Source organism: Podarcis raffonei, chromosome 1 (assembly GCF_027172205.1).
Source record: "Podarcis raffonei isolate rPodRaf1 chromosome 1, rPodRaf1.pri, whole genome shotgun sequence".
Taxonomy (NCBI): domain Eukaryota; kingdom Metazoa; phylum Chordata; class Lepidosauria; order Squamata; family Lacertidae; genus Podarcis; species Podarcis raffonei.
This window is the reverse complement of record NC_070602.1, coordinates 118,720,017-118,747,248: the sequence shown is the minus strand read 5'-3', so window position 1 is coordinate 118,747,248 and position 27,232 is coordinate 118,720,017. Positions and strand designations below refer to the sequence as shown.

The 27,232-nt window shown below is 44.2% G+C and overlaps 1 protein-coding gene across 3 annotated transcripts in view; it reads left to right on the top strand.

Moving 5' to 3' along the window:
- The window catches only part of TFPI (tissue factor pathway inhibitor), a 45,170-nt gene that overhangs the window by 17,768 nt on the left and 170 nt on the right, over positions 1-27,232 (top strand). For 2 of the 3 annotated variants that reach the window (XM_053360060.1, XM_053360052.1), the window contains exons 2-8: positions 3,582-3,701; positions 10,515-10,715; positions 13,159-13,197; positions 13,512-13,688; positions 15,452-15,529; positions 23,177-23,359; positions 26,196-26,378. In XM_053360060.1, coding sequence (XP_053216035.1) covers positions 3,596-3,701; positions 10,515-10,715; positions 13,159-13,197; positions 13,512-13,688; positions 15,452-15,529; positions 23,177-23,359; positions 26,196-26,378 — 967 coding nt within the window. In that variant the 5' untranslated portion in view covers positions 3,582-3,595. The remainder of the gene's footprint in view (positions 1-3,581; positions 3,702-10,514; positions 10,716-13,158; positions 13,198-13,511; positions 13,689-15,451; positions 15,530-23,176; positions 23,360-26,195; positions 26,379-27,232) is intronic. The other variant, XM_053360067.1, reaches the window with a different exon arrangement.

The window sequence follows — 27,232 nt, the reverse complement described above, 5'->3', positions numbered from 1 at the left end:
GCTCTATTGGATGCACCGGACCACAGGACGCACCTAGTTTTTAGAGGGGGAAATCAAGGGGGAAAATATTATTTCCCCCCCCCCCAGCCCCAAAGAGCAACGGACAGGCTGTGCGCAGAGCTTCTCGGGGCTGCGGGGGAAGCCCAGGTTCCCCCCCCAGCCCCAAAGAGCAAAGAAGCCAAGACAGCGAGCGGGATCCATAGCCGTGCAACCTCTCCAGCCAGGAGCTAAACCTCTCCAGCGCGGCTAAAGAAGAAGACAAGGCAGCGAGCGCGATCCATCCCGCTTGCTGCCTTGGCTTCCTCTTTAGCCTTGCGCAGCATCTTTAGCCTTGCACAATGGGATGGACCGCGCCCGCTGTCCACCGGGGCTGGACTAGATGACTCCTGGGGTTCCCTTCCAACCCTGCAATTCTATGACCTCGGAAGGTGCTGGGGGTCTCCACCACTGGAGGCTTTTAAGCAGCGGATGGGGGACCATCTGCCTGGCGTTCTTTAGCTGTGATTCCTACATTGTGAGGGGGCTAGGCTAGATGACCCTCAGGTGGCCCTCCCAACTCTATACAGTCCTACAGTTCTGTGGCAGGAGATCCACAGCCACTTCACACAATGCCCACTCCCAATTTTCATCGGAGAGACATGTGGCTTCAGTGTCTAGGTAGGTACCTCCCTACCTGCCACTCTTCCCCCACCCCACTTAAGCCGAGGGAATTCCTGCCCAGAGAAGCTCCCAGGTGAGGCAAGGGTTAAGATCTACCTCTGGTGGATCGCGCCCGCTGCCCTGGCTTCCTCTATAGCCTTGCGCAGCCTCCCGCGGCTGGAGAGGCGCGCAATGCTAAGAAGGAAGCCAGGGCAGCGAGCGGGGATGGATCGCGCTCGCTGCCCTGGCTTCCTCTTTAGCCTTGCGCAGCCTCCCCCCCCCCCCCCGGCTGGAGAGGTTCCTCAAGGCTTTTCTAGAGGAGGGAGAAGGGACTGACTGGCCGTGTCAGTCCCTTCTCCCTCCTGGGGAAAAGCCCGCAAGAGCCTCCCCCCTGCATTCGCTCCATAGGACGCACAGACTTTTCCCCTTAGTTTTTAAGACGGGAAAAGTGCGTCCTATGGTGTGAAAAATACGGTATTTGATCAAGTCATTTACTTTATGATCAAGTCATTTACTTTATGACTAAAACCTCTTTGGAGAAATTGTGAGGAAATGAAAGTATGCAATAAAAGACATAGGTTTGCAGGAAGGCAGCCTAGTGTTGGACTTACTGTCAGACTTCCGTTCCCATCAACCATTGGCCATGTTGGCTCAGGCTGGTGCAAGTTGGTGCTCAACTATCTGGGGAACCACATGTTAACCATGCCACCGACCTAGGACATTCATTGTATATCCATGTTCATGGCCTCCGACAAGGAGGTACTGGGGGCATTCATGTGCCAGACCCCATGTCAACAGGAACCCCAGATTCTTTCTTAAAATAAAAAAGGTAAGTTAGCGGACATTTCTGAAGAAAGTTAGAGCACAAAAGTGAAGGCAACCTTACTGTTTCGGTACTCTTAAAACCATAATAATAGAATCTTAGAAATGGAAGGGACCCTGAGGATCATCTAGTCCAACCCTGAGACAAGCCATCTTGTAAAAAGCAAAAATAACATTTACTCTCTCAGAATACTTGTTGAAGAGTAACGGATACAGCAGCTTTGTTCAGGCAGGCTTAACATAATAATCCAGTTACAAAGACATAGTTGTCTAGTTTAAAATGAAGTCTGAGCTGTGGCTCAGACTTAGCATATGTTCTACATTGCTGGAATGAGATGAAAGAGCAAAAAGGCAGGTGAGGAGATTATATATTAGGGTTGCCATATTCCCAAAAGTGAAAATCCAGTCATTTCAGGAATCATTTTATTATATAGGGCTATGACCTCCCATTTCAGGAGGAGTGGGTGTCAGAGTTCTCTCTAGCAAACTTACAGGAAAACTCTGTGAGCTTCAACTCCTATCATGTGCCTATCTAGCAAACGTGCGTTGTTGGTTTGACTGCATTGTAAATACCCCACAAGTTCAATGCTGGTGATGGGGGAGGTCCTCCATTGCACCTGAGGACACAGGACAGGCTGGCTGTCACACACAGTTCTGCCCTCCAATACCTCATGCCTTCTGCCTGCCCCCCCCCCAATTTGCTGCCTGAGGTGGCGGCCACGCTCTCCTCATTATTAGGGCCAGCCAATCCGCACTTTGATCCAGCCATCTCCAAAGTAGCCAAATCTATAGCCCTTCTCTTGGAAGTCAAGAACAGGGCTGCTGTTTGAAGTGAATGGGCTTGCTGTCTGAGGTTGGGTTTTTGCATGTGTGTGCCTTGGGCTCGATTCAAAGAATGAAATAGATGCTTTCCTTCTTGGCTGGAAGCTTTCTGAGTCCTTTACTGAACAACGAGGGAAGGCCTGCCAAGGAAGTGTGTGCTCTTGGCAATGTCAACACGTGCCCTAGTTTAAGAAATTGGATGGCAGGCAGCTACACTCACTTCAATCGTGACTTCAGGATGAATGAGAGGGCAGTTGCTCAGGACACATGCCTCATTTGAGATTTAAATTTAAATCTTTGTAGCACGAGCACAACGGACCGGATGTGTTTGCGTTTTGCAGCACTCCCCATGGCATCTCGACAAACTGTGTGGTGACAATACCTGGAAAGGAGGGCAAGAAATAACCTCCGTATTGTTTTTGCCCCTTCCTCTCTTTAAGATAAAAATAAACACAGGGGAAGTGCCATTCCGATGACTTTGCATTGGCATCATTTCAGAGGCTCAGGCCTTGCTACTCACAGGGGTTTCTCCTGGGAATGGTGCAGGCGGATAAAGGAAACAGCCCTGAAGTTCTGGCCACATGTACAACTATCACCCTGTTGGACAGAAGCCCTGGGTGTGTTGAAGGTGCCACGAGCTCCTGGCTCTCTGGGAACAAGTTAGTTCCCCTGAGGCTAAGGTGGCGGACATGGAAAAAGTAAGGGAGGCAGAGACAGTGATGGATGAGGCCTTCAGGGACATTATAGCTGTGCCCCATTCCCACGATGATAACTCTCCTGGTGTCAGGGAGAAGGCAGGTTTCAGGGAAGGAGAGTATCATTTTGAGGAAGAATGAAACTTAGAAGGCACTCATTCCTTGGAGGACATAGAGCTATCCTCTTACGCCTTTCTTTATCCTGGGGGGTGGGTCCAGGTTCCTCACCCCCGATTTGTCCTCATTGCTATACAGTGGTGCCTCGGGTTACGTACGCTTCAGGTTACAGACTCCGCTAACCCAGAAATATTACCTCGGGTTAAGAACTTTGCTTCAGGATGAGAACAGAAATCGTGCTCCAGCGGTGCGGCGGCAGCGGGAGGCCCCATTAGCTAAAGTGGTGCTTCAGGTTAAGAACAGTTTCAAGTTAAGAACAGACCTCCGGAACGAATTAAGTACTTAACCCGAGGTACCAGTGTACTAGGAGATAACTCTGGCTAAGCTTGTCCAAGGCCATTAAAACAAAATGTGGTATTTCAAAACAAATTTGGGTTTCAAATGCATCACGTTCTCCGGCGTCAAGTTTTCTTTTGCTTTATTCAGGAGAGGCGAGCAGAATGAGAGCAGATGTATTTCTAGCTGCCATCTTGTATCTTCTGTCCAGCAACGGGCCATGTCATGGGACTGCACCTTCAGAGGAGGAGGAATATGGAGAGGCTGTCGGTAAGAGATCTGACTACAGCGCATTGAAATAAAGCGTCCCTGTTTAGCTGAATAACATGGCACCACTTCAGGCCAAGTTGCACATAAACTTTGTGGCTTTCTTCTGTTTTCCCTCATATTTGAGCAGTCTGTTTGCACGAGCAATTCTTTGCCCAGTGAGCATGTGAATAACTTGAAATTCAGTTGTACCTTGGTTTTCGAACAGCTTAGCTCTCAAATGTTTTGGCTCCCGAACGCCGCAAACCCGAAAGTGAGTGTTCCGGTTTGCGAACTATTTTTGGAAGCCGGGTGTCCGAAGGGCTAACACAGCAGGAGCTTCCTGCAGCCAATCGGAAGCCACGCTTTGGTTTCCAAATGTTTTGGGAGTCAGACTTCCAGAACGGATTCCATTTGACTTCTGACGTATGACTGTACTAAAACCCATAACCTTGTTAATTTGAGCTAGGGATGGAGGAAAATTTTGTTTGGTTCACATTTTCAAGTCAACTGACTAAATGCACACATCTTGGACTAATACACAGATCAGAACATCATTTGGATTGTGCACTTCTCTGAATTTTGTGATGGAACTATTGGCTCGTTAAAAAATGCACCCAAATGCTTAAACATATATTTAGAAACATGTAAAATGAGATACAAACAGGTCTTGCTATCCAGACACAATGAGAATCATTTGTCTGGCAAGTGTTCACATAGCGAGTTGATGATTTCCATTGATTTCTATGGGAACATTTCCAATGCATTCCTGGTCATGGAATTCTGACCCCAAAATGACCAAAACAAAAAAGCCCAGGAAAACCCTCTGAAATTTGCAAAAGGCAAATGGGGAAAGAAAAAATGCTCTCTTATTGTGTGATCGCTCCCCCTCTCTCCCCCTTCCCAGCAAAACACCCCAAAGTAGGGCTTGTTAAAAGCTGCTTATTTGTTTACAGTACTATGCATAGGTCTGGCTGTTGGGATATCTGAATCTGCAGTGTGCATAGCGAAGTTTGGGTGCTAATTCCTTGTGTTTGGATAAGTGAATTTTCATACGAGTGTTTGGGTAGCAAGACCTGTACGTACATATTTTCTGTTAAAATTTAATGGCATATTTAAGTGTGAAATTTCTTACAGAATTTTTTTTAAAAAACACAAATTAACGTAGAAATAAGATGGAACAAGAGGGACGTGGGTGGTGCTGTCGGTTAAACCACAGAGCCTAGGGCTTGCCGATCAGAAGGTCGGCGGTTCGAATACCCGTGACGGGGTGGGCTCCCGTTCCTTGGCCCTGCTCCTGCCAACCTAGCAGTTCAAAAGCATGTCAAAGTGCAAGTAGATAAATAGGTACCACTCCGGTGGCAAGGTAAACGGCATTTCTGTGCGCTGCTCTGGTTCGCCAGAAGCGGCTTAGTCATGCTGGCCACATGACCCGGAAGCTGTACGCTGGCTCCCTTGGCCAATAAAGCGAGATGAGCGTCGCAACCCCAGAGTCGGTCACAACTGGACCTAATGGTCAGAGGCCCCTTTACCTTTAAGATGGAACAGATTTTTGAATAAGCACATGTGAAATTGACATGGAATGGAAATAGGTTGATTCCTCTGTCCCTAATCTGAACCAAACAAAAAACAAACAAACAGCAAAAGATAGACAATTACTATGGAACGGCACTGAGAATAAAGCCCAAAGCCACAAAATATTCATGATGTGGTTTTTTACAAAAATTCCTGGGAGCACGTTATTTTGTGTGTTACAAAGAGAGCACTGAGGTGCTAGATCATGTCCAGCAACCTTTATCCCACCCCACCCCCGGCTCCATTTCCCAAAGGGAATGAGTCACAGCAGTCAAAATGCCTTTTTCTTGTAAATGGGAAGGCCTGTGAAGTATTAGCATCGTAGTTTGACAATTGGGCTCATCTAACAGGAAAAGCTTTCAGCAAAGTATGCCTGGGTGGCTGGCAAGTTGTCAAATCAAGCTGAAGGAGGGGACAAAAGAAGAAGGTCATCTTCTCTCTGTGTGACAAGCTGTTTTCCCTTGATAAAGTTCATCAGCAAAATGTATTTGGAAAGAGCCTTGCAATTACAGCTGTGCAGAATGCATATACATGGGAATAGCCCTTCCTATAAAAGAAGGAACTCACCAACAGAAGAACAGGCCACAAAAAGACGTAGTGACTTGTACCCGTTTGAAATCAATTGTTCCAATCTAAAGCCCGTTGTACACAAATGGATGTGCAGAATTAAATTGCTGCCGCATTCTGGAAAGAGATTTGCTTTGGCTGGGTAGTTTTGCTTTATTAGACATTCTCAAAAGAGAGGGGTAGAGGAGATGCGAGGCTGCTTTTCTTGTGATAGCCACGTGTAAAGTCTACTTTTCAGCATTCTGCCATAAGCTCCAGCACAATGGACCCTCTATATTATATTTCATGAACTGTGCTGTGTATAGTCAGTGGACATGGCTGGCGCTGTGGTCTAAACCACTGCTGACCCAGTTCAGCTAACTGATTGATTGAATGTGTGACTGCCGTACATTGTTTATTGCTTTCATTTTATGGATCAGTGGTCTCGTTAGATAGTAAAATTCATGTTAAATTGCTGTTTTGGGGGTTGTTTTTAAAAGTCTGGAACGGATTAATCCATTTTGCATTACTTTCTATGGGAAAGTGTGCCTTGGTTTTGGAAAGCTTTGGTTTTGGAATGGACTTCCAGAATGGATTAAGTCTGAGACCAAGGTACCACTGTAAATAAAAGAAGCAAAGGGCTCTATGAGCCTTCCAGAACTTGCAGCCCAAGAGGACCTCATTTTGAGATGCAGCAACGTATCTTCATCTCTTATGTAGCTATCGCTATTTCTTCCATGCTTGCATTATTTCCAGTGTACTCAGTGTCATTCTAGGATGCAGCGAGCATGCTGAAAAGATAGCTCAACACCCCCCCCCCCCAAAAAAAGTCTGAGATTGCTTTTGCAATTCAGTGGAGGCTAAACCGTTGGTGGAATAGTTTATTTATAACATTCGTCTTTGTCAATTTGCACCCCTGGCGTAAGGCATGGTCTCTGTGGGACTTATTAGGACCACCATCCTAGCTCTGCCTTATTTCCGCCAACATTCATGCTTGATTTTCAGGTTCCCTTCCTCAAAATTTACACACTTTCTGCCTAACTTCTCCCTGTGGATTCCAACAAATCTGAACCCACACATGCATAGCAGCCAACACTTCCATAGCAATAAAAGCCACACGGGGCCATGAGAAACTGGCAAGAAACTGGGTGGCTCTCTAAATGTTGTTGTTGTGTTAAAAAAATCTGTCCTACCCCCCTGAGGACTGAGCTTAAAATGCTGTATCATGAAGTCATCTGGGAATAACTGCTGCCTCAGTTTGCAGAACTTATTCTGCTTCTGTTAGTCATGAGGAAGCTCCCAGAGAAATAAGCTGCAAAGAGGAACAAAACATGGGCCATTTCAGGAATCACTGCGGACTCACAGTGACCCCGGCCCCAGGGAACAAAGGCCTGGACAATTGCTTGTGTGCAACTTAAAAATGAAGTAGATTTGTAATTTAGCCTTGAGAGTAGATGACATCAGCTGCCAATTATCCTACAATATTATACAATTCATTGGAAACAAGGTGGTGCAGCGGTCAATTTTAAAGTGCAAGAGTTCATGGTGACGACCTCCACATACACATCGCCAAATATAGTCTACAGTCACATCCCAAAGAGCAATCCAAAAATGCTATATACACACACCAGGCAAAGGGTCTTCTCGGCAGTGGTGCCCTTCCACCAGATGTCAGGGAGATAAAGAATCACTGGCGGAGGAAGAGGAATGTGGGGGGAGCGCACCGCCCCCAGCAGTGCGATCCCGGTGGGATGCCATAGCAGTTGTTCCCCTGCCCGCACTGGGCGCCACGCCCCTGCAGGCGGCATGCCACGCCCCCAGGACACACAACATGCCCCTGTGGGTGGCGTGGTGCCACACCCCCGGGAAGCACACCAGCCCCGCCCCCACCTGCTCTCCGCCCCCCGGTGCCGGAGCATGAAACTCCGCCACTGTAAAGAATTACACAACGTTTAGAAAACATCTGAAGACAGCCCTGTTTAGGGAAGTTTTTAATGTCAGGCATTTTATTATTTTTTATATTTTGCTGGAAGTTGCCCAGATGGGCAGGGTATAAACAATAAAATTATGGTGATGAGTATGATGATTTGTTGGGTTCCACACAGTCACAAAAACAAAAGGGCCGCAAAAATAAAAATGCAAAATAAATAGGAATAACAGACAGATCTTAGCGCAACACTCAAAACAGAAGTGTGGCACTCAAATCAGAAGTGTAACACTCAAAACGGAGCACGTTCGACTTCCGAAAAAAGTTCACAAACCGGAACACTTACTTCCGGGTTTGCAGTGTTTAGGTTCCATGTTGTTTGAGAACCAAGGTACCACTGTATTTATATTTGGTGGAATATTCTAATCAATGCTTCTTTTTTAAAAATAAGTAACAGCAATTGTTGGGCATCAGGCCCAAATGCATCTGCGGTCGGCATGTTAGTTTTTAAAGGAAAAGAAAGAAAATTGGCATCCAAATCTAGCACCAGCTCAAAGGTATGTGAGGCTGGGTCTATGGCTTAGGGATAGCGCCCTGAAGCTATTTACTGAGTAGCGGACAGCCTAGTTGGGTGGAAGCACTTACCCAGGCATAGGCAAACTCGGCCCTCTAGATGTTTTGGAACTACAACTCCCATCATCCCAGACCACTGGTCCTGTTAGCTAGGGATGATGGGAGTTGTAGTCCCAGAACATCTGGAGGGCCGAGTTTGCCTATGCCTGCACTTGCCTGACCTCCCAGCAAGGGTGTCACTGCTGTTTACTAGGAGTGCAAGGGGAAGACAGCAGCCTCGTCAGTATGGTGCAGACACACCAGCAGAGCCAATGCAGTGCTCCTGCAGGTATGTGTTTGCACCACACAACACTCCCCACCATCTCAACTAGCTCCCCACCACCACTCCTGGTACCATACCCTCCAAGTGTCCCTATTTCCCAGGGACAGTCCCGGAATTACAGAAGGCATCCCGGTTTCTGATTTGATCCCGGAACATCCCTGTTTTACTTTTTCCTCCCTCCACATCTCAGAGAACAATTAAAAGGTTTGAGAGGCTGGGAGGGTGGCAACATGAGAACGGGCCTTCTTTGCAGTGGCTCCCCGCCTGTGGAATGCTCTCCCCAGGGAGGCTTGCCTGGTGCTATGGTTACAGATCTTTAGATACAAGGCAAGATCTTTCCTTTGCAACCAGGCGTTTGACTGACATCCAAGGCCCTTTTAAAATGTGCTGGGGGGGATTATTAAGTTGTTTTTGTTTTTATTTGTGTTATGTATTTTGTGTTTTTATGGTGTGATCTTACCTTGTGAATTGCCATAAGACCGGCGGGTATAGGGCAGTATAAAAAATTAAATATAATAATAATAATAATAATAATAATAATATGCAGTTCTTGAAGATTTTTTATTCAAAGGGTGCGCTCACAGAACTCCGCCTTCACAAAACTATAAAGGGACACACAACCCTGGGGGAAATGTCTAAGGTCTATCTAAGAGCAGCTGCTTCCTTTTAAACTGCACCTAATTCCCAAATTGGCTTTTTAAAAACTTGGTCCTGTATCAATTTGTGGCCTGTCAGCTTCTTACTAGGAAAGTGCAAAAACTGTGGGTGTTGGCTTTAGATCTGGATGTTCCAGTGAGTCTGTTGAATTTATGCCTTCCTGGTGTGTTGTTTTCTGGGGCGATGCTGCCCTCTGGAGAATATTTGGTGCTCATCAGCATTCAGGTACGACGTGGCACATTTTACATATCCGTAGCCCCCCTGCAAGAAAAACAGGCATGCATTTAGAGCCCAAGTGCCATTTGCATAATTTTTTATTTGTTAGATTTCTTACCTACCCTTAACCAGAAGGCTCCAGGGCAGGTTACGTCAATTGAAATGGGCAATCTTGAAACAAAGAAAACGGTTGCAACTATACAACAGAAAAAGTGTAAGAACAGGCTCAATATATAAAACAATTATATTTTTGAAAATTTAAAAAAATCAGTGTATAAAAACAATGCAAATTTTGAAAAACAATTCCACATATAAAAACAGTTAAAAATACTGGAATTGGTGTCACCCTGTCTAATGCAGGGGTTGGCAACCTAAGGCCCATGGGCCACAAAACGGCCCATGGGGGTCATTTATCCGGCCCACGAGCCACCCCAGAACCAAGCCACCAGCTCAGCAAGTCCCCATGCACTGCACTAAACTGGTGCAGAGCAACTTGGGGACTTGCTTTCGCGGTACCAGAAATCGCATCTGCACATGCGCAGATGCTGGAAATCGCGTCTGCGCAGACGCCAGAAATTGTGGGCGTGCGCGCTCATGTGCACGTGCGATCCAGCCCACGGAGGGATTTCCACTGGAGTGAACTGGCCCAGGCAAGGTAAAGCTTGCCGACCCCTGATCTATTGTAATCCACAAATGCTGATCTATATTTCACTGTTTTGTGTAGCATGGCTTGAACACCCAGGTCTCTCTCTTACCTATCAGTGGTAAAAGGTAAAGTAAAGGGACCCCTGACCATTAGGTCCAGCCGTGGCCGACTCTGGGGTTGCGGTGCTCATCTCGCTTTATTGGACGAGGGAGCCGGCGTTCAGCTTCCGGGTCATGTGGCCAGCATGACTAAGCCGCTTCTGGCGAACCAAAGCAGCACACGGAAACGGCGTTCACCTTCCCGCCGGAGCTGGAGTTGGAAATGGCGTTTATAAGTGGATTATGATATGCTGAACTTTCCTTCATCTTCCTCCAGGTCCTGCTTGGCCCCCACTGAAACTGGGCATGTCCATCTGTGCCTTCAAAGCGGATGGTGGGCCCTGCAAAGCATTGCACGTCCGGTATCACTTTGACATCCAAACCCGCCAGTGTGAAATCTTTAACTATGGTGGATGCGAAGGCAATGAAAACAACTTTCTGACTCTAGAGGAGTGCCAGCTAAAGTGCATAGTACCAGGTCAGTACATGTCTTCCTCCATTTCTCTCTTTCTTTAGGTTAAATGCAACACATTTTCCTCCCATCGGATCCTTATAGGAAATGTTATTTCACTTTATGAATTGGTACCTGGGTTTGCTTTTCTCCCACTTCTCTCCCCTCTTTCTTTCCCCCCTATATTTTAAGACAGTCTTTTTTTAAATTGATTGCATGTTAGCGCTTCCAGGAGCCTTTTTGCTGAAGTGAAAATACTTTATATAAGTAAACAAATAACTGATACATCACCTCATGTCTGGGACACGGGTGGCGCTGTGGTCTAAACCACAGAGCCTAGGGCTTGCCGGTCAGAAGGTTGGCGGTTCGAATCCCCGCGACGGGGTGAGCTCCTGTTGTTTGGTCCCAGCTCCTGCCCACCTAGCAGTTCGAAAGCATGTCAAGGTGCAAGTAGATAAATAGGCACCGCTCTGGTGGGAAGGTAAACAGCATTTCCGTGCGCTGCTCTGGTTTGCCAGAAGCGGTTTAGTCATGCTGGCCACATGACCTGGAAGCTGTCTGCAGACAAACGCCGGCTCCCTCAGCCTATAGCTCGAGATGAGCACCGCAACCCCAGAGTCGTCCACAACTGCACCTAACAGTCAGGGGTACCTTTACCTTTACACTTCATGTCTAGTATTGGAGGCAGCCAATAGGAGCAGCAGGTTTTCAAATGGCAGGACTGACTGCCATGTTGTTTGCATCAGAGGGCATCAGAGGAGAGAGGGAAGAGGGACAGAGGCCAGTGTCACCCATGACATCCCTGACCATCATTCAAGGCACGCAAGTGAGCCATGGCATGATGGTTGAAAACCACTGGTTTAGACTCTAGAGGCTGACAACTGGATGTCAGCTTCCTCTTTAGAACTCAACAGGGAAGCAGAATTAGTGCCTCTGCCTCTTGCTGGCTTTGGCATAGCTAGCCATGTCCTCTGTCGCCACCTACGGTGGGCCTCCCTGCCTTTCACCCTACCAGTTCTAATGAGCACACTCATTAGACTCTTACATGCATAGTTTTTAAACTTAATACTTCATCAAAGGCTTATCACGATGACTGAAAAAGTGAACTGCTCCCACTGAAATTGGTTCCCTTGGAAGTGACAACAGATTACCCTGAAGCCCTTACTCTGGTGTGGAATGGGACCATTTCACAAGTGTCGGTCATCACTGTGACAAGCATGTGGCGTGTGAACCAAACCCAGACATTGCAGTGCTCACACAAGTGAATCATTTCAAAGGCAAAACGTCAGCTGTGTTTGGAGCATCCTTTTAGCAAAAGAGGAAAAGAGCAAAGCGAATGTGGTTAGTATCAGGCCAGCGGAAAGCTAAGAGCTGCTTAAAGCATTTGGCTCAATTCTTGGATATGAAGAAAAGCGTGGGAAAGCCCATGAAAACATAGCATTTTAGCACACTGCTTCTTAAACTGATGGGGAGGACTGACAAGTTGCCCCCTAATGTGCCAGGAATGGGTACCATATTTGGTTCGTGAAGCATGTCACCCATTTTGACTAGCGCCATTATAGCAGGTTGCCCTTTTTGCCATCCATGTGATCATGAAAGCTGCAACAAAGCAAATACACACATCAACACAAACACACACAGTACTGGCAACACTTGTAGGCAAGCAAATTCAAATTGTAGATTAGCTTTTGACCATCAGCCAGGAATTCATTGTGTATGGGTTAGGCTCGTGTGTTGGAACACTCCAGCTGGTCTCTGGATTCAGGTTTCAGCTGAAATATCAAATCCCGTTACTGCTTTCATTCACTCCTCTTCTTGCATTAATCCCAACATGCCTAGATGTCCACAGCTGTTGGTACTTCACGTGAGCCTTACTCCTGATCAAATGTCACCTCTGAAAAAATTAAGATGACATGGCTACACATCAGACAATATTCATGCTGGGGCAGATTTGATCAAATCTCCTGTTAAATCGGTTAGATTGTTGTTGCAATTCTATGCCTAAAAAAAGGTAAAGGACCCCTGGACGGTTAAGACCAGTCAAAGGCAACTGTGGGGTTGCAGCACTCATCTTGCTTCAAGGCGAGGGAGCCGGCATTTGTCCACAGACAGCTTTCCAGATCATGTGGCCAGCATGACTAAACCGCTTCTGGTGCAACTGGACACTGTGATGAAAACCAGAGCGCACGAAAATGCCATTTACCTTCCCGCCGCAGCGGTACCTATTTATGTACTTGCACTGGTGTGCTTTCAAACTGCTAGGTTGGCAGGAGCTGGGACAGAGCAATGGGATCATGTGCAGCATTTCTAAATTAAAATAGGGAATTTTGGTTAGATAAACACTCTGGAACCATGAGAAATGGTTCAGTACTATGGGGTATATCATTATGGGCAAAAATATATACTTTTCTTTAGTAAATGCTATTTTTCCCCCCAGGTCTACACTAAAAACATTTTCTTTCGATTTCAGATGTGCCTGAGAAGAAAAAGAGATCAAAATCTCAGAGAGGTAACTGTAAGAAATGTGTTCTATGGGTGTTACCTGTGTTTTGTTTCTTTTTGGTTACAGCTGATTTTAATCATCTTTTTGATACTTTAAAATACATCTTAGCTGGTTTTTTAATCAATGTTTTAGTTTTGTGATCCTCAGCAGCAGAAAATACTTTGCATGCTTGCTTTGCCCCTATTTGTCTCCCATGCCTTGCCAAAATGCTTAAATTGAGTTAGATCGTGCCCACTTTTGGTAAATTGCAGTAAGTCCTTCATTAATGGCCATATTGGATTATTTGACACTTTCTCCCCTCAAACAATCTCCATTCACAGGAAAGCCTCCTTACTGCCTTCTGGAGAATGACCCTGGTATCTGCCGAGGATTAATTACCCGGTATTTCTTCAACAAAGAATCGATGAAGTGTGAGAAGTTCCAGTATGGTGGTTGCCTAGGAAACCAAAACAACTTTCATACTTTGAAAGAATGCCAAGATACCTGTGAGGACAACCGTAAGTGGCCTTGTCTTCTGGTACTGTAACTTATTATATCCCTTGGTGCCCATAGTAGATGGTATGTTGGTTATACCATGTCAAGAAGGTCCAATCTCTACCTGAAACCATGATGTCCACCATGTCTCTTTTCCACTGAAGATGGATTTTGTTGTACTTACATCACACATTGTCCATCAGTTATCCTTTTCCTAAAGACTTCCCAGTCCATCTCTCTGTGGCGTTCTATGCAAACCCTGATCAGTTGCATATTCTGATCTTCCAGCCAATTTTGTCTCAAGTCTTCCAATATTTGAGATTATCTGCTGCTCATAGGTTTATTCTCACTTGGAGATTTGATCGAATATTATACCTTCTAAAATATTCTCCCAAACATTTCCACTCTTCTTTTAGCCTCATCTTTAGTACTTCTTATTTTCATGGTCATAGATGCTAGTTCTGTATATTCTATCAATTTATTCTGCCATATTTCTTTTGTAGGTACCTCTTTTCCTTTCCATTTTTTGGGGCCGTCTTTTTTATGCCAACAGGCCTTTGTGATTGTTTAAAATATCTCTCTGAATAGCCTGTGGCTTTAATGATTGCTCGGTATTGCTTTTAAACTTTTGTATGTCACTGAGGTTGTGCAAGAGGGTGGCATACAAATACAGTCGTACCTTGAAAGTTGAACAGAATCCGTTCCAGAAGTCTGTTCGACTTCCAAAATGTTCGGAAACCAAAGCGCAGCTTCTGATTGGCTGCAGGGGCTGATTTGTTCGGGAGCCAAGGCATTTGAGATCCAAAGTATGACTGTACTTTATAAGTAAATAAATAAATAAATAGGATCGCACTGCATGTTCCCATTCAAATCAGTGGGACTTAAGTCACAACTAACTTGGCCAATTGATTTTAATGGTACCTAAGCTCAACAATAGTGATATATGGAAGTGAGAGCTGAACCATAAAGAAGGCTGATCGCCGAAGAATTGACGCTTTTGAATTATGGTGCTGGAGGAGACTCTTGAGAGTCCCATGGACTGCAAGAAGATCAAACCTATCCATTCTGAAGGAAATCAGCCCTGAGTGCTCACTGGAAGGACAGATCGTGAAGCAGAGGCTCCAATACTTTGGCCACCTCATGAGAAGAGAAGACTCCCTGGTGTTGGGAAAGATGGAGGGCACAAGGAGAAGGGGACGGGAGAGGACGAGATGGTTGGACAGTGTTCTCGAAGCTACCAGCATGAGTTTGACCAAACTGCAGGAGGCAGTGGAAGACAGGAGTGCCTGGCGTGCTCTGGTCCATGGGGTCACGAAGAGTCGGACACGACTAAATGACTAAACAACAACAAGCTCAACGAATTGGGGCTGCAGTCCTTCCCCCGTTTACCTAGGAGTAAGCTCTTTCAACTCTGTGGCACTACCTTCCAAATAAACATGGTTAGAATTGCACTGTTACTCTGGATCCAGCCCACTGTTTCCTCTTAGTCTCAGGGCAAGTCAAAGAGGAAGAGGAAGTGATTTAATCCTCAGTGAAGAAGTTGGAGGAAGAAATATAAAGTATCAGAATTCTGCACTGCTGAATTTCAAACGGGAATAAACCTTTTGTAAAATGTAACTGAAACATAAATCAGCCTAAAAGAGCAACTTATGCTTAAATAAAATAGTGAGAAGATGGTTTCGGGTAATGCACTCTTATTATATGAGTTATATGTCGATCATTGTTTTCTCTACTAATTATGCACACTTCTTAAAAGCTTCTTTTATCATTGTTTCGTCCCTTTTAGTTCGTTCTGCCAATTCATTGCAAATAACCGACATGCTGGTTAGCACAACGAATAATACTACTCCAGTTGTAAAGCAAGGTATGTATTCAAAATTTAGCATTAAGTGTGAATTATAGGGTTCTCTCATCAGCATGAGAAGAGATTCAAAGAGGTACCAGTGCATTAAGAATTCTCTATTGTTGTATTTGTCAGTTATGAGCATGGAAATGGGAATAAACTACCACTTTTGTCAAGTGTAAGTGAAATGTAAATGAACCTAAAATAGAAACTTATTTCCATGATACCTTTCTCTCCTGTATGGCACTGATATGCAAATATGTTTTGATAAAACATACCAAAAAAGCTCGGGCTTGATGCGAATATATATGGTTGCATCAAGATTCTTTTTGGTGGAAGATGGTCAATGCGCAGGAGTACATGTGCCTTTAAAAAAAATATTTTTTTTCCAGTTTTTTAAAGATATTTTAACAACAATACAAATCCAATGTTACATTAAACATGAATAGTTTGACTTCCTCGCGCCCTGTTTGAGGTTTCTTATATTATTTTAGTTTCTGACACTGCATTTTCTTCATTATTCCAATTATTAGTTAATCCTTGATTTCCCCTTGAATTTCGTTTTAACTGTTTGGTTTAAGTTAACCCTGCTAATCAGCTTCTATGTGTACAATAACCTTTCAAATAGTCCACACATTTCCCCCAGGCTCTGATAAAGTCTTTCTCCTCTTGGTTTCTTATAGCTCCCGTAAACTTTGCCATTTCAGCATAATTCATTTGGTTGATACACAATCTTCTTTCCATCTCTGAGTGTTAAGCATCCTGGTCTCTGTTGTAGTATAAAGGTAAAGGGACCCCTGACCATTAGGTCCAGTCGTGACTGACTCTGAGGTTGTGGCGCTCATCTCGCTTTATTGGCCGAGGGAGCAGGCGTACAGCTTCCGGGTCATGTGGCCAGCATGACTAAGCTGCTTCTGGCGAACCAGAGCAGTGCACGGAAACACCGTTTACCTTCCCGCCAGAGTGGTACCTATTGATCTACTTGCACTTTGACGTGCTTTCGAACTGCTAGGTTGGCAGGAGCAGGGATGGAGCAACGGGAGCTCACCCCGTCGCGGGGATTCAAACCGCCACACTTCTGATCGGCAAGTCCTAGGCTCTGTGGTTTAATGGGTGCCTCTGAGGGCCACATGTACAGCAATGGGGGGTGCTCAGGGGCCACCCCACATACACAAACACTCTTTCTCTCTCACTCACTTAACAGATGCCCATATACTCATTCAAAACACACATAATTGTTTTGCAATCCTCCAGCTACAGTGGTACCTCGGGTTAAGAACTTAATTCGTTCTGGAGGACTGTTCTTAACCTGAAACTTTTCTTAACCTGAAGCACCACTTTAGCTAATGGGACCTCCTGCTGCCCCCACACAATTTCTGTTCTCATCCTGAAGCAAAGTTCTTAACCCGGGGTAATATTTCTGGGTTAGGGGAGTCTGTAACCTGAAGCGTATGTAACCCGAGGTACCACTGTACTAATCTGGGAGTAACCGCTGTAAATTCAGTAAGACTTAATTTGGAGTAGACATATATAAGTCTATTTTTAGTGCTGTTGTCGTTTTGCTGCGGATTGCTGTGGATCTGCGCTTTCTGCCTCTGGGAATCGCAAGCAAGGAAAGTGCTTTTGCGCTCAGGTCCTGCTTGCTGGAGCAGTGGGAGAGAGGAACTGGCGACAAAGGTCTGCAGAAGGCTTCTCTCCTTGCCAAGCCCCTCTTTGCTGCCAGGCAGGACGGGAGCTTCACCCTCAGGCTGGCATGGTGGCAAGGCCTCACAAAGCCTAGTCACCCCACTAGGCTGGGGCAAGCTTTGGAAAGGGCTTCTCCTTAAGAAGTGCTTTCCGAAGCTCCCCCGCTTAGGGAGAAGCCCTCATGGCACCCCCCTCCACCTCATTACAGTGGCACAGACACACCAAGTTTATGAGGCTGAGGCCTCTACAGCCCTCTGATGTTCAGGCCCCCCAATCTTGAGGGGGCAGAGGAGGCCTGGTGGGATGTTGCCCCAATGCTGTGCGGCCCTGGCATGGTGTCTGGTTGGCCTCTGCCAATGCAACATTCGCCATGCACGCACACAGCTCTGCAATGTTGAGCGCAACTTGGCTCCCGAGCAGTGGCAGCAGGGAGCATTTTGATTCGAGCACTGAAGCATCTCAGACCACCCCTGATCTTGGGTTTGGATTGCTCCTTCAGTAAGTTGTTGTTGTTGTTTAGTCGTTTAGTCGTGTCCGACTCCTGTCTTCCACTGCCTCCCGCAGTTTGGTCAGACTCATGTTGGTCGCTTCGAGAACACATTCCAACCATCTCGTCCTCTGCCGTCCCCTTCTCCTTGTGCCCTCCCTCTTTCCCAACATCAGGGTCTTTTCCAGGGAGTCTTCTCTTCTCATGAGGTGGCCAAAGTATTGGAGCCTCAGCTTCACGATCTGTCCCTCGTTACCTTCAGTAAGTACCTTAGCTCAATTCCTTTTTATCTTAGACCTTTGCTAGTTTCTCTTCTAAAAGCCATATTTTAAGGAGCTGCTGCAAGTACTCCTCCGTGAGTCTTTGCTGTACTGGAGATTGAGGCTTGTCGTTTTTGTGATCCACAGTGGTGCGGAAGGCAGAGAGCAACAGCTGGGGAAAGACGGATCCCTTTCGCCATGTTTTCCTGCTGGTGATCTGCACTTGCGCTCACATGTACTTCTGGGGACTGGCGTGTAATGTGTGGATAGTGATTAGAAAACAAGGAATGAACATGCAAGCCACACAATAAGATGTCCTTGAAATGTTTTGAGTGTGCACATGATTGGAAACCGTTGCATTAGTTTATTATTATTTTTGCACCGTGTGCTCCATTTGTCATAAACTCTGGAAACCACTCAAGCTGCAGTCAAACATCCCGATAATGGAAGAAAGCCATTTGTGTTAGAAATAATTAAGTGGCATTATGATAGGGTTGCCATATTTCAAACAGTGAAAATCCAGACGGAAAAGTTGTTAAGCTGCTGCTGATGGCAGTATTCCGGACGTATGGCAACCCTACATTATGACAAATCAGTACTTTATTCTTTTATTTCTTTTTTTAAATAGAAAAGGAACAATTTCTACCTCCGGTATGTGTTTCAATGCCTCAACCTTAATTGTCTGCTTTGCCATAAACATGTTTCACTTCATCCTGTCTTTTGAAGCATACATTCAAGAGGTAAAGGTAAAGGTAAAGGGACCCCTGACCATTAGGTCCAGTCGTGACCGACTCTGGGGTTGTGGCGCTCATCTCGCTTTATTGGCCGAGGGAGCCGGTGTACAGCTTCCAGGTCATGTGGCCAGCATGACTAAGCTGCTTCTGGCGAACCAGAGCAGCACACGGAAACGCCGTTTACCTTCCCGCCCAAGCGGTACCTATTTATCTACTTGCACTTTGACGTGCTTTCAAACTGCTAGGTGGGCAGGAGCTGGGACCGAGCAACGGGAGCTCACCCTGTCACGGGGAATCGAACCACCGACCTTCTGATCAGCAAGTCCTAGGCTCTGTGGTTTAACCCATAGGGCCACACACGTCCCAATTCAAGAGATAGCCAGGAGTAAAAAGGCATGGCCAACTGGTACCAGATGCAGGGAAACACTTGCAGCCATGTCTGTAAAACATGCTCATTCATATCCACAGTGAAAAACAGGTAGAAATCTGTATTTTATTTTATTTTTGCAAAACCCTGGTAAAGGATTGTACATAATGAGAGTGCCCAGATTTCAGGAAAGTATCGTTCCACTCTGGTCTGAGTACTGCTTTTACAGCTTTATTAAGACTTTTTCATGATGCAATAAAAAGAAACAAACTATTCTAAAGAAAAAAGAGTTTAGATAAAGAGAAGAAAAAGAGCTAGAAGAATGAAAAGTCCTCTCTCACGATATATCCTAACTATTACCCCATGCGGACAAAGATGCAAACTCTCAGCTCTCACCTGGAAGTGCCCTTTTCTCTGCCCAGCCTCCTACCCTGGGAGATCTCCTCTTCCCTTCCTCTCGCAAAGGTATTCCGCCAACTATCCATCGTCTCCATCGCAGACAGCGTACTGCAGGCAGAGACGCAGGTGGCGCTGTGGTCTAAACCACTGAGCCTCTTGGGCCTGCCAATCAGAAGGTCAGCGGTTCAAATCCCCATGACAGAGTGAGCTCCCATTGTTCTATCCCAGCTCCTGCCAACCTAGCAGTTTGAAAGCAAACCAGTGGAAGTAGATAAATAGGTACCGCTGTGGCGGGAAGCTAAACGGTGTTTCCGTGCGCTCTGGCTTCCGTCACAGTGTTCTGTTGCACCAGAAGCGGTTTAGTCCTGCTGGCCACATGACCCGGAAAGCTGTCTGTGGACAAATGCCAGCTCTCTCGGACTGAAAAGCGAGATGAGCTCCGCAACCCCATAGTCACCTTTGACTTGACTTAACCATCCAGGGGTCCTTTACCTTTACTGCAGGCAGAGACATACCAGAATAGGAGGGCAACCAGGATCAATTGCAGCACATGAGTCAGCGCACTACACCACCCTCCTGGCTGCAGGGGTGCCAGGATAGAGCAGGCAGAGTGGTACGGAGTTTGCAGGAAGCACCGGATTGGGGGTAGCAAGTGCAGATCTGTGTGAACTTGCAGCCCCTACTGCCAGGACTGTGCTTTGCTAGCCAGTGGCCTGCCCCACCCCAGTATTATTATTATTTTGCTGCGTTATGAACATGTGACACCAGATGGTGCTCTAGGGCAGTCAGACGGGTGGGGTACAAATAATAAATTATTATTATTATTATTATTATTATTATTATTATTATTATTATTATCATCAGTGCTTTTTTCTGGGGAGACGCAGAGGGACACATACCCCTAAACATTTTGCGAATCTTAAGTTTGACCTCATTGAGGGTCAGTATTTCAATATGAGTAGGAAAATGAGAGTATCCCTAAACATTTTTTAAAGGGAAAAAAACACTGATGCTGATTATTTTTTATCTTATCTATCCCCAATGGGGATAGTATAGATCCAGCCTTAGTTTGATCCAGGAAGGCCCCTTCTCGTGAGAAGTCTCTCTCCTTCTTTCCACACAAATATCTGAGATATTTCCGGATCATATGATTGTAGCTGCAAGAGGGTTTATTGCACAAAATGGAGGCCTGAAATTACACAGGAGGCAGGATGCTTATGGATATTGTCGTGGCAACTGCACATTGTATAGTTATATGCACTCTTTCTGAGTTTGTCAAAGTCTGTAATAATAATAATAATAATAATAATAATAATAATAATAATAATAATAAATTTATTATTTATACCGCGCTCATCTGGCTGGGCTTCCCCAACCACTCTGGGCGGCTTCCAAAAAAATATTAAAATACTGTAATACATCAAACATTAAAAGCTTCCCTAAACAGGGCTGCCTTCAGATGTCTTCTAAAAGTCTGGTCATTGTTGCTCTCTTTGATATCTGGTGGGAGGGCGTTCCACAGGGCGGGCGCCACTACCGAGAAGGCCCTCTGCCTGGTTTCCTGTAACTTGGCTTCCCGCAGTGAGGGAACCGCCAGAAGGCCCTCGGCGCTGGACCTCAGTGTCTGGGTAGAACGATGGGGGTGGAGACGCTCCTTCAGATATACTGGACTGAGGCCGTTCTTTTACACGAGACCGTGTAATTCTTTTATATCATATGAGATATAAAAGTTCACAGCATATTATTCTTTGAAGGAGAACTACTTGATAATGATTTACAGCTGGTATTTAACTCTGAGTAGGCTTGCTAAGATATATAAGACTGAATCAGATAAGTGCTCGATGTGCAATGAGGTTGAGGGAATGATTTTTCATATGTGGCGGGCCTTTGAAAGGGTAAAAGAGTATTAGGAAATAATCCATAATGAATTGAAAATAATAAAAGTACTTTTCCAAAAAAAAAAAAAAATCAGAGTCCTTTTTGTTGGGGATAATTCAGATAGAAATTCCCAGGTTTCAAAAAAATGTTATTTATGTATGCCGCTACAGCGGCCCATGTTTCGTTAGGCCCAAAATGGAAAATGAGTGAGGTCCCAACAAAAGAAGAATGGGAACTTAAATTGATGGAATATGTGCAGCTTGCGGACTTAACATATAGAATAAGAGAGCAATAAGAACATACGTTTAGAGAAGATTGGAAAATGTTTATTGAATATATGGGGTGAAATTGTGTACACTTGAAAACGTTGGCAGCATTAAGACAAATTCAACAGTGTAAATAAGTTTTGATAGATGTAATAATGGAATACTGAAGGGTTTAGTTTATGTAAAATATGCAGGGATTTATGATATGCAAAATGAACCATGGAAAGAGACTAAGGGAAGTCATTGATATCTTACGATTGCTTAAATGAGTATTCAAAATTGCCAAACACAAAATTTAATAAAAATTATATATATACAGTGGTACTCCAGTTGTGGATGGGATCTGTTCTGGAGCTCCGGTCGGATCCTGAGGTTTCCGCAACCAGAGGGACCACTTCTGTGCATTCACGCGGTGCAGTAGAGCACTTTTGCGCATGTGCACATGGTGAAAAACTTCCGGGTTTGCCGCTTTCGCAATCCGAAGTTTATGCCACCCAAGGTTAACCTAAGCCGAGGTGCTACTGTATATAAAAAGAAGAATTGGCCAAAGCACAGGACTGTTAGAATTCAGGTGTCAAATTTAATTTACTGAACCCCATTCGTTGTGACTTGTTTGTTAGTGCAAAACATTGCCTTGGTTTTTATCTACTTCCTTCAATTCAGTTTCTTACGTGATTTTTAAAATATTTCCCTCCATATCGGTATGCATGCTTTGTTTCTCTGCATTTTAATTTTTATAAATAGCAAATGTTAAAGGTCCTAGGCTTTTAATCATATGATATAAATATGGTTTCTCATATTGTATAATCCAAAGCCTATGACTTTTAGCAATTTGCAGTGTTGCTGCACCCTGTAGACCCCTACGGTATTGGCATTTAGCAGCTGCTTAACACTCACCTGTTTACCCAGAGGCGATCTAGCAATGTTGATGTATCAGTCTGATCTACTGATCTGTGATGTCTTTTGTACTTCTTTTAAGAATGCAATGCCATTGTTGATTTCATGCTCTTCATGGTATATATATATACACACACACACACACACACCATATTTTTCTCTCTATAAGACGCACCAGACCACAAGATGCACCTAGTTTTCGGAGGAGGAAAACAAGAAAAAAATATTCTGAATCTCAGATGCCAGAACAGCAAGAGGGATCGCTGCATAGTGAAAGCAGCAATCCCTCTTGCTGTTCTGGCTTCTGGGATACCTGTGTAGCCTGCATTCGCTCCATAAGACGCACACACATTTCCCCTTACTTTTTAGGAGGGAAAAAGTGAGTCCTATAAAGCAAAAAATATGGTATATCTTTGAAATAATTTTTAATTTGATTTTCAAGAATATAAACATACAACAAAACTAATTCTGAATTCAAATATCAAGATCACTTTGAATCTCCTAACTCTCCACCCTCATCCCTTCCATGGTCCTATTAAGACTTTTTCAAATATGGGTCTTCTTTCCAAATAACCTGCTGAGAACTTAAAGGCAACTAGCAGAGGAGCGCATCTTTTTAAGAGGTGCCCAAATGCAACGGGAGCAGTAACGATTTGGTGGATCCTTAATGAGCTTCTTCTTCCTCCTGTGCTAGAGTCAGTCCTGCTCCCTTCCCTCTGTGTGATGCGCAGGGACAGAGGCCTTTGCAAAGCCAACGAGAAAAGGTTCTTCTACAATCTCACTACCGGCAAATGTCATCCGTTCAATTACAGTGGCTGCGGTGGGAACGAAAACAACTTTACCTCTAGAAAGTCCTGCCTGCAGATGTGTAAGAAAGGTATAAATACAACAGTCTGAGGTATAAGGGTTAATATTTTTTCCTCCACTGGGCGAAAAAGGTAACTATCTGATACACAATTCAAGCAAATTTAGACCTTTAAAAAATATTTATAGAAATTTGAAAAATAAATGATAATTCAACAACATTTAAAATTTAAAATTCCGTTCATCAACCTAGGACTTCCCCCTCCACCCCTCCATGGTTTTCCCCAAATTCCAATTCTTGCTGCATATTATAATTCTATAATATGGACTTCCGGTTTGCTGTGGAGGCAATGGCGGCGCGCTCTGTGTCTTCTCTCTAAAAGACAACACGGTCCAGGCTGAAAGAGCTTTGGGGGTGCTCGCCAGGGCTAGGTGCCCCCCGAAAAACTCCCCATGGAAGTCTGGGGACTCTAGGGGTCCAGCAGAGCATGCAAACCCACCGATCCTAATCCCCCGACTGCCGTTTTTGCGCGGGGGAAAGGAATAGGGTTGAGTCCTCTCGCGGCTCCAGTGCATTCTACAGCCAAAGCCACACACCGCCACCATAAGCAGTGGATTTTCCAATTAGAGACAAAAACCAAATAAAGAATTAAGAGAAGAAATTAGGTTTAAATTGATTGATTTGGTGAAACAGAAGCCAAAAAGGAGGTCAGCTTCCGATTCCTGCGGGCAGGCTTTGCAAGGGGACTTTTTGTGAATGGGAGCACACCATAGTACTTGCAGCTATGGAGATTTTGTAACAGTTTGACTTTGGACATTTGAGAGACTCTCTTTCTCTTGGATACATATTGGCTACAGCTGTGTCAAGTTGTCCTCTGGATAAAGGTAGGATATAAATTGACAGCTGGGCAGAATTTGACAGATTGATACTTGGGCAGAGTAGAAAGCAAAAAGACTTACGTAAAAGTACTGTGGAAATATAAGCTTTAACTTTAAACCCTGGAACTCGGTGGCACAAAACTGAAGCTAAGCAGGAAAACTCTCCATCATATTGGGGGAGAAATTCCCCAAGAAGGAAGGAGAACCTGGAATAGCTGGAGTTGGATTTGATATTTAGTGCTTACTGAAGACCAGGGAAATTTATGCAATACTACCTGCCAATAAGCAATTAATTAATATCTTTGGACATCCTGGATATATATTTTTCAAGCCTAAAAATTGGAAGATTTGGATCACAATATATTGCAGAACTGTACATTTGGATTTACATTTTGGATTTACATTCTGGATTACAATTACAAAGCTGGACTAACTCTCATTTGCCGCCACTTTTTTGGAAAAGGAAAAGAACTATTGAAGAGAAGTACATAACCTTATATTAACTTTATATCAACAGTCTGTACCGGTTTTTGTTTAATATCTGGTTTTAGTTTGGGGGAGAATTGTCCTGTTTGATATATGACATGCAATTTTGATTAAGTAAGATTTGGTTGGGGGTTAAAGGGCCTGAGAGTGATAACAGTCATTTTCTGTTTTTTACAGGTTTTACAGGTTTTTAAAGTCATTTTCTGTTTTTTACAGGGTATTTTTTGCTCTTCCTTTTGTCTGTTTTTTTTTTACTGTTTTACAAGGACTGGTGGGGGGGAGGGAACACTTTAAGGGTAAAGGGAAAATTTTATGGTTCAGCTTGGGAGTAGGAAAATACTTTCACTTCTGGGCTAACTAAGAAACACAGGTGTGGCCTTAATAGATCAAAACAAAGGCATTCAATTGTGGGAAAACTCTCTAGCTTAGATATGGCAGGCAAACAAGATACAGGAGCTGTCACAAGGAATCTTCTGACTCCCCACCCACATCCCTTCCACGGGTCCTATTGATCCTATTTTCAACTGCATATCAATACTTCTCCATTTATGTTTCTCTTTTTAAGTTATTAAAAAGATATTAAGTTATTAAGTTATGTTTAAGTTTTTAAGTTATTACAAGTGTGTTTAAAATTCTGCCAATGTTTTATCTTGCTGACAATGATCTTGTATATAAGATATAAACTTTTCCCATTCTTTTTTAAACAATATATATATATATATATATATATATATATATATATATATATATTTTCTTAATGTTGGTGGAACACAAATCTTTTCACACAAATAAATAAATAAATGAAAAGACTGAGTAGTAATCAGCCCTTTGACCATCTCTTCTGAATGTGGACCATTCTGTCTGTTTCCAGATGATGTCACTGGGTTTTTCCCCTCCATCCTTCATTCTGTCCATGTTAATCTGCACTTTGAAAGAATACTTTTTCAGATACGCGTCTTCTTTCCAAATAACCTGCTGAGAACTTAAATGCTGCACAGTTGACGAAGCCCAGCTGGGCGAAACAAGGGATTATTCTGGAATCCTTGTCTTTTTTTCTGCATGTGTCATTCTTGTTTTCTGTATGTGTCATTCTTCCAAGTTTTTTGTCTGACACCTGCATACAAGGAACGCTAGAATTCTGAAAAGCATCTTCATGTGGAACACTACAAGACCGATATAAGAATTCCACACCATGGATATTGCCAATATAAGAGCTGAATAGATTGTATTTCCTGATCAATCTGCTGGACTTTAATTTCTCATAACATGTTTTGTTTATATGATAAGTTGGTCTATAGAACCATATATATTGATATGATATGTTGAATCACATTTAAAATAGAATGTATATAGTTACATACAACCTGTTACGTTGCTGTGTTGTTTTCAGTTTTGGAATTTACGTGACAAAGGGTTTGGTAGTGTTTTGAGAACTTAAATGCAGCAAGCAGAGGAGCGAATCTTTTTAAGAGGTGCCCAAATGCAATGGGAGCAGTAACGATTTGGTGGATCCTTAATGAGCTTCTTCTTCCTCCTGTGCCCAGAGTCAGTCCTGCTCCCTTCCCTCTGTGTGATGCGCAGGGACAGAGGCCTTTGCAAAGCCAACGAGAAAAGGTTCTTCTACAATCTCACTACCGGCAAATGTCATCCATTCAGTTACAGTGGCTGCGGCGGGAACGAAAACAACTTTACCTCTAGAAAGTCCTGCCTGCAGATGTGTAAGAAAGGTATAAACACAACAGTCTGAGGTATAAGGGTTAATATTTTCCCCTCCAGTGGGGGGGGGAGTAAAGTAACTATCTGATACACAAGTCAAGCAAATTTAGACCTTTAAAAAATATTTATAGAAATTTGAAAAATAAACGATAATTCAGCAACATTTCAAATTTAAAATTCAGTTCATCAACTTAGGACTTCCCTCCATCCCTCTGTGGTTTTCCCCAAATTCCAATTCTTGCTGCATATTATAATTATTCTGTAATAAGGTTACCAGATGTTTTTTCAAAGAATCCAGGGGGGAGTTATTTTTTAAAAAAGAAGTAATATCTTCTCTTCTGTGGTCTCCTCTGTGCAAATCGAAATCCTTGCACTGACAGAACGAGCTAGTTGGGTACCAGCCAACATGAGGACAGGTCCTTGTTCTGAGGGGGGGTTTCAACCTAGGATTAGACAGAAGAGAGTGGGAATTCAGAGCCAGGTTTAATACATCACATCCACAGGTCGGCAAACTAAGGCCCGGGGGCCAGATCCGGCCCAATCACCTTCTAAATCCAGCCCACAGACGGTCTGGGAATCAGCATATTTTTATATGAGTAGAATGTGTCCTTTTATTTAAAATGCATCTCTGGGTTATCTGTGGGACATAGGAATTTGTTTATTCCCCCCAAATATATATATATATATATAGAGAGAGAGAGAGAGAGAGAGAGAGAGAGAGAGAGAGAGAGAGAGATGATAGATAGATGATAGATAGATAGATAGATAGATAGTCTGGCCCCCCACAAGGTCTGAGGGATGGTGGAATGGCCCCCTGCTGAAAAAGTTTGCCGGCCCCTGATTGTTTTTCACATCTATGTTTCTT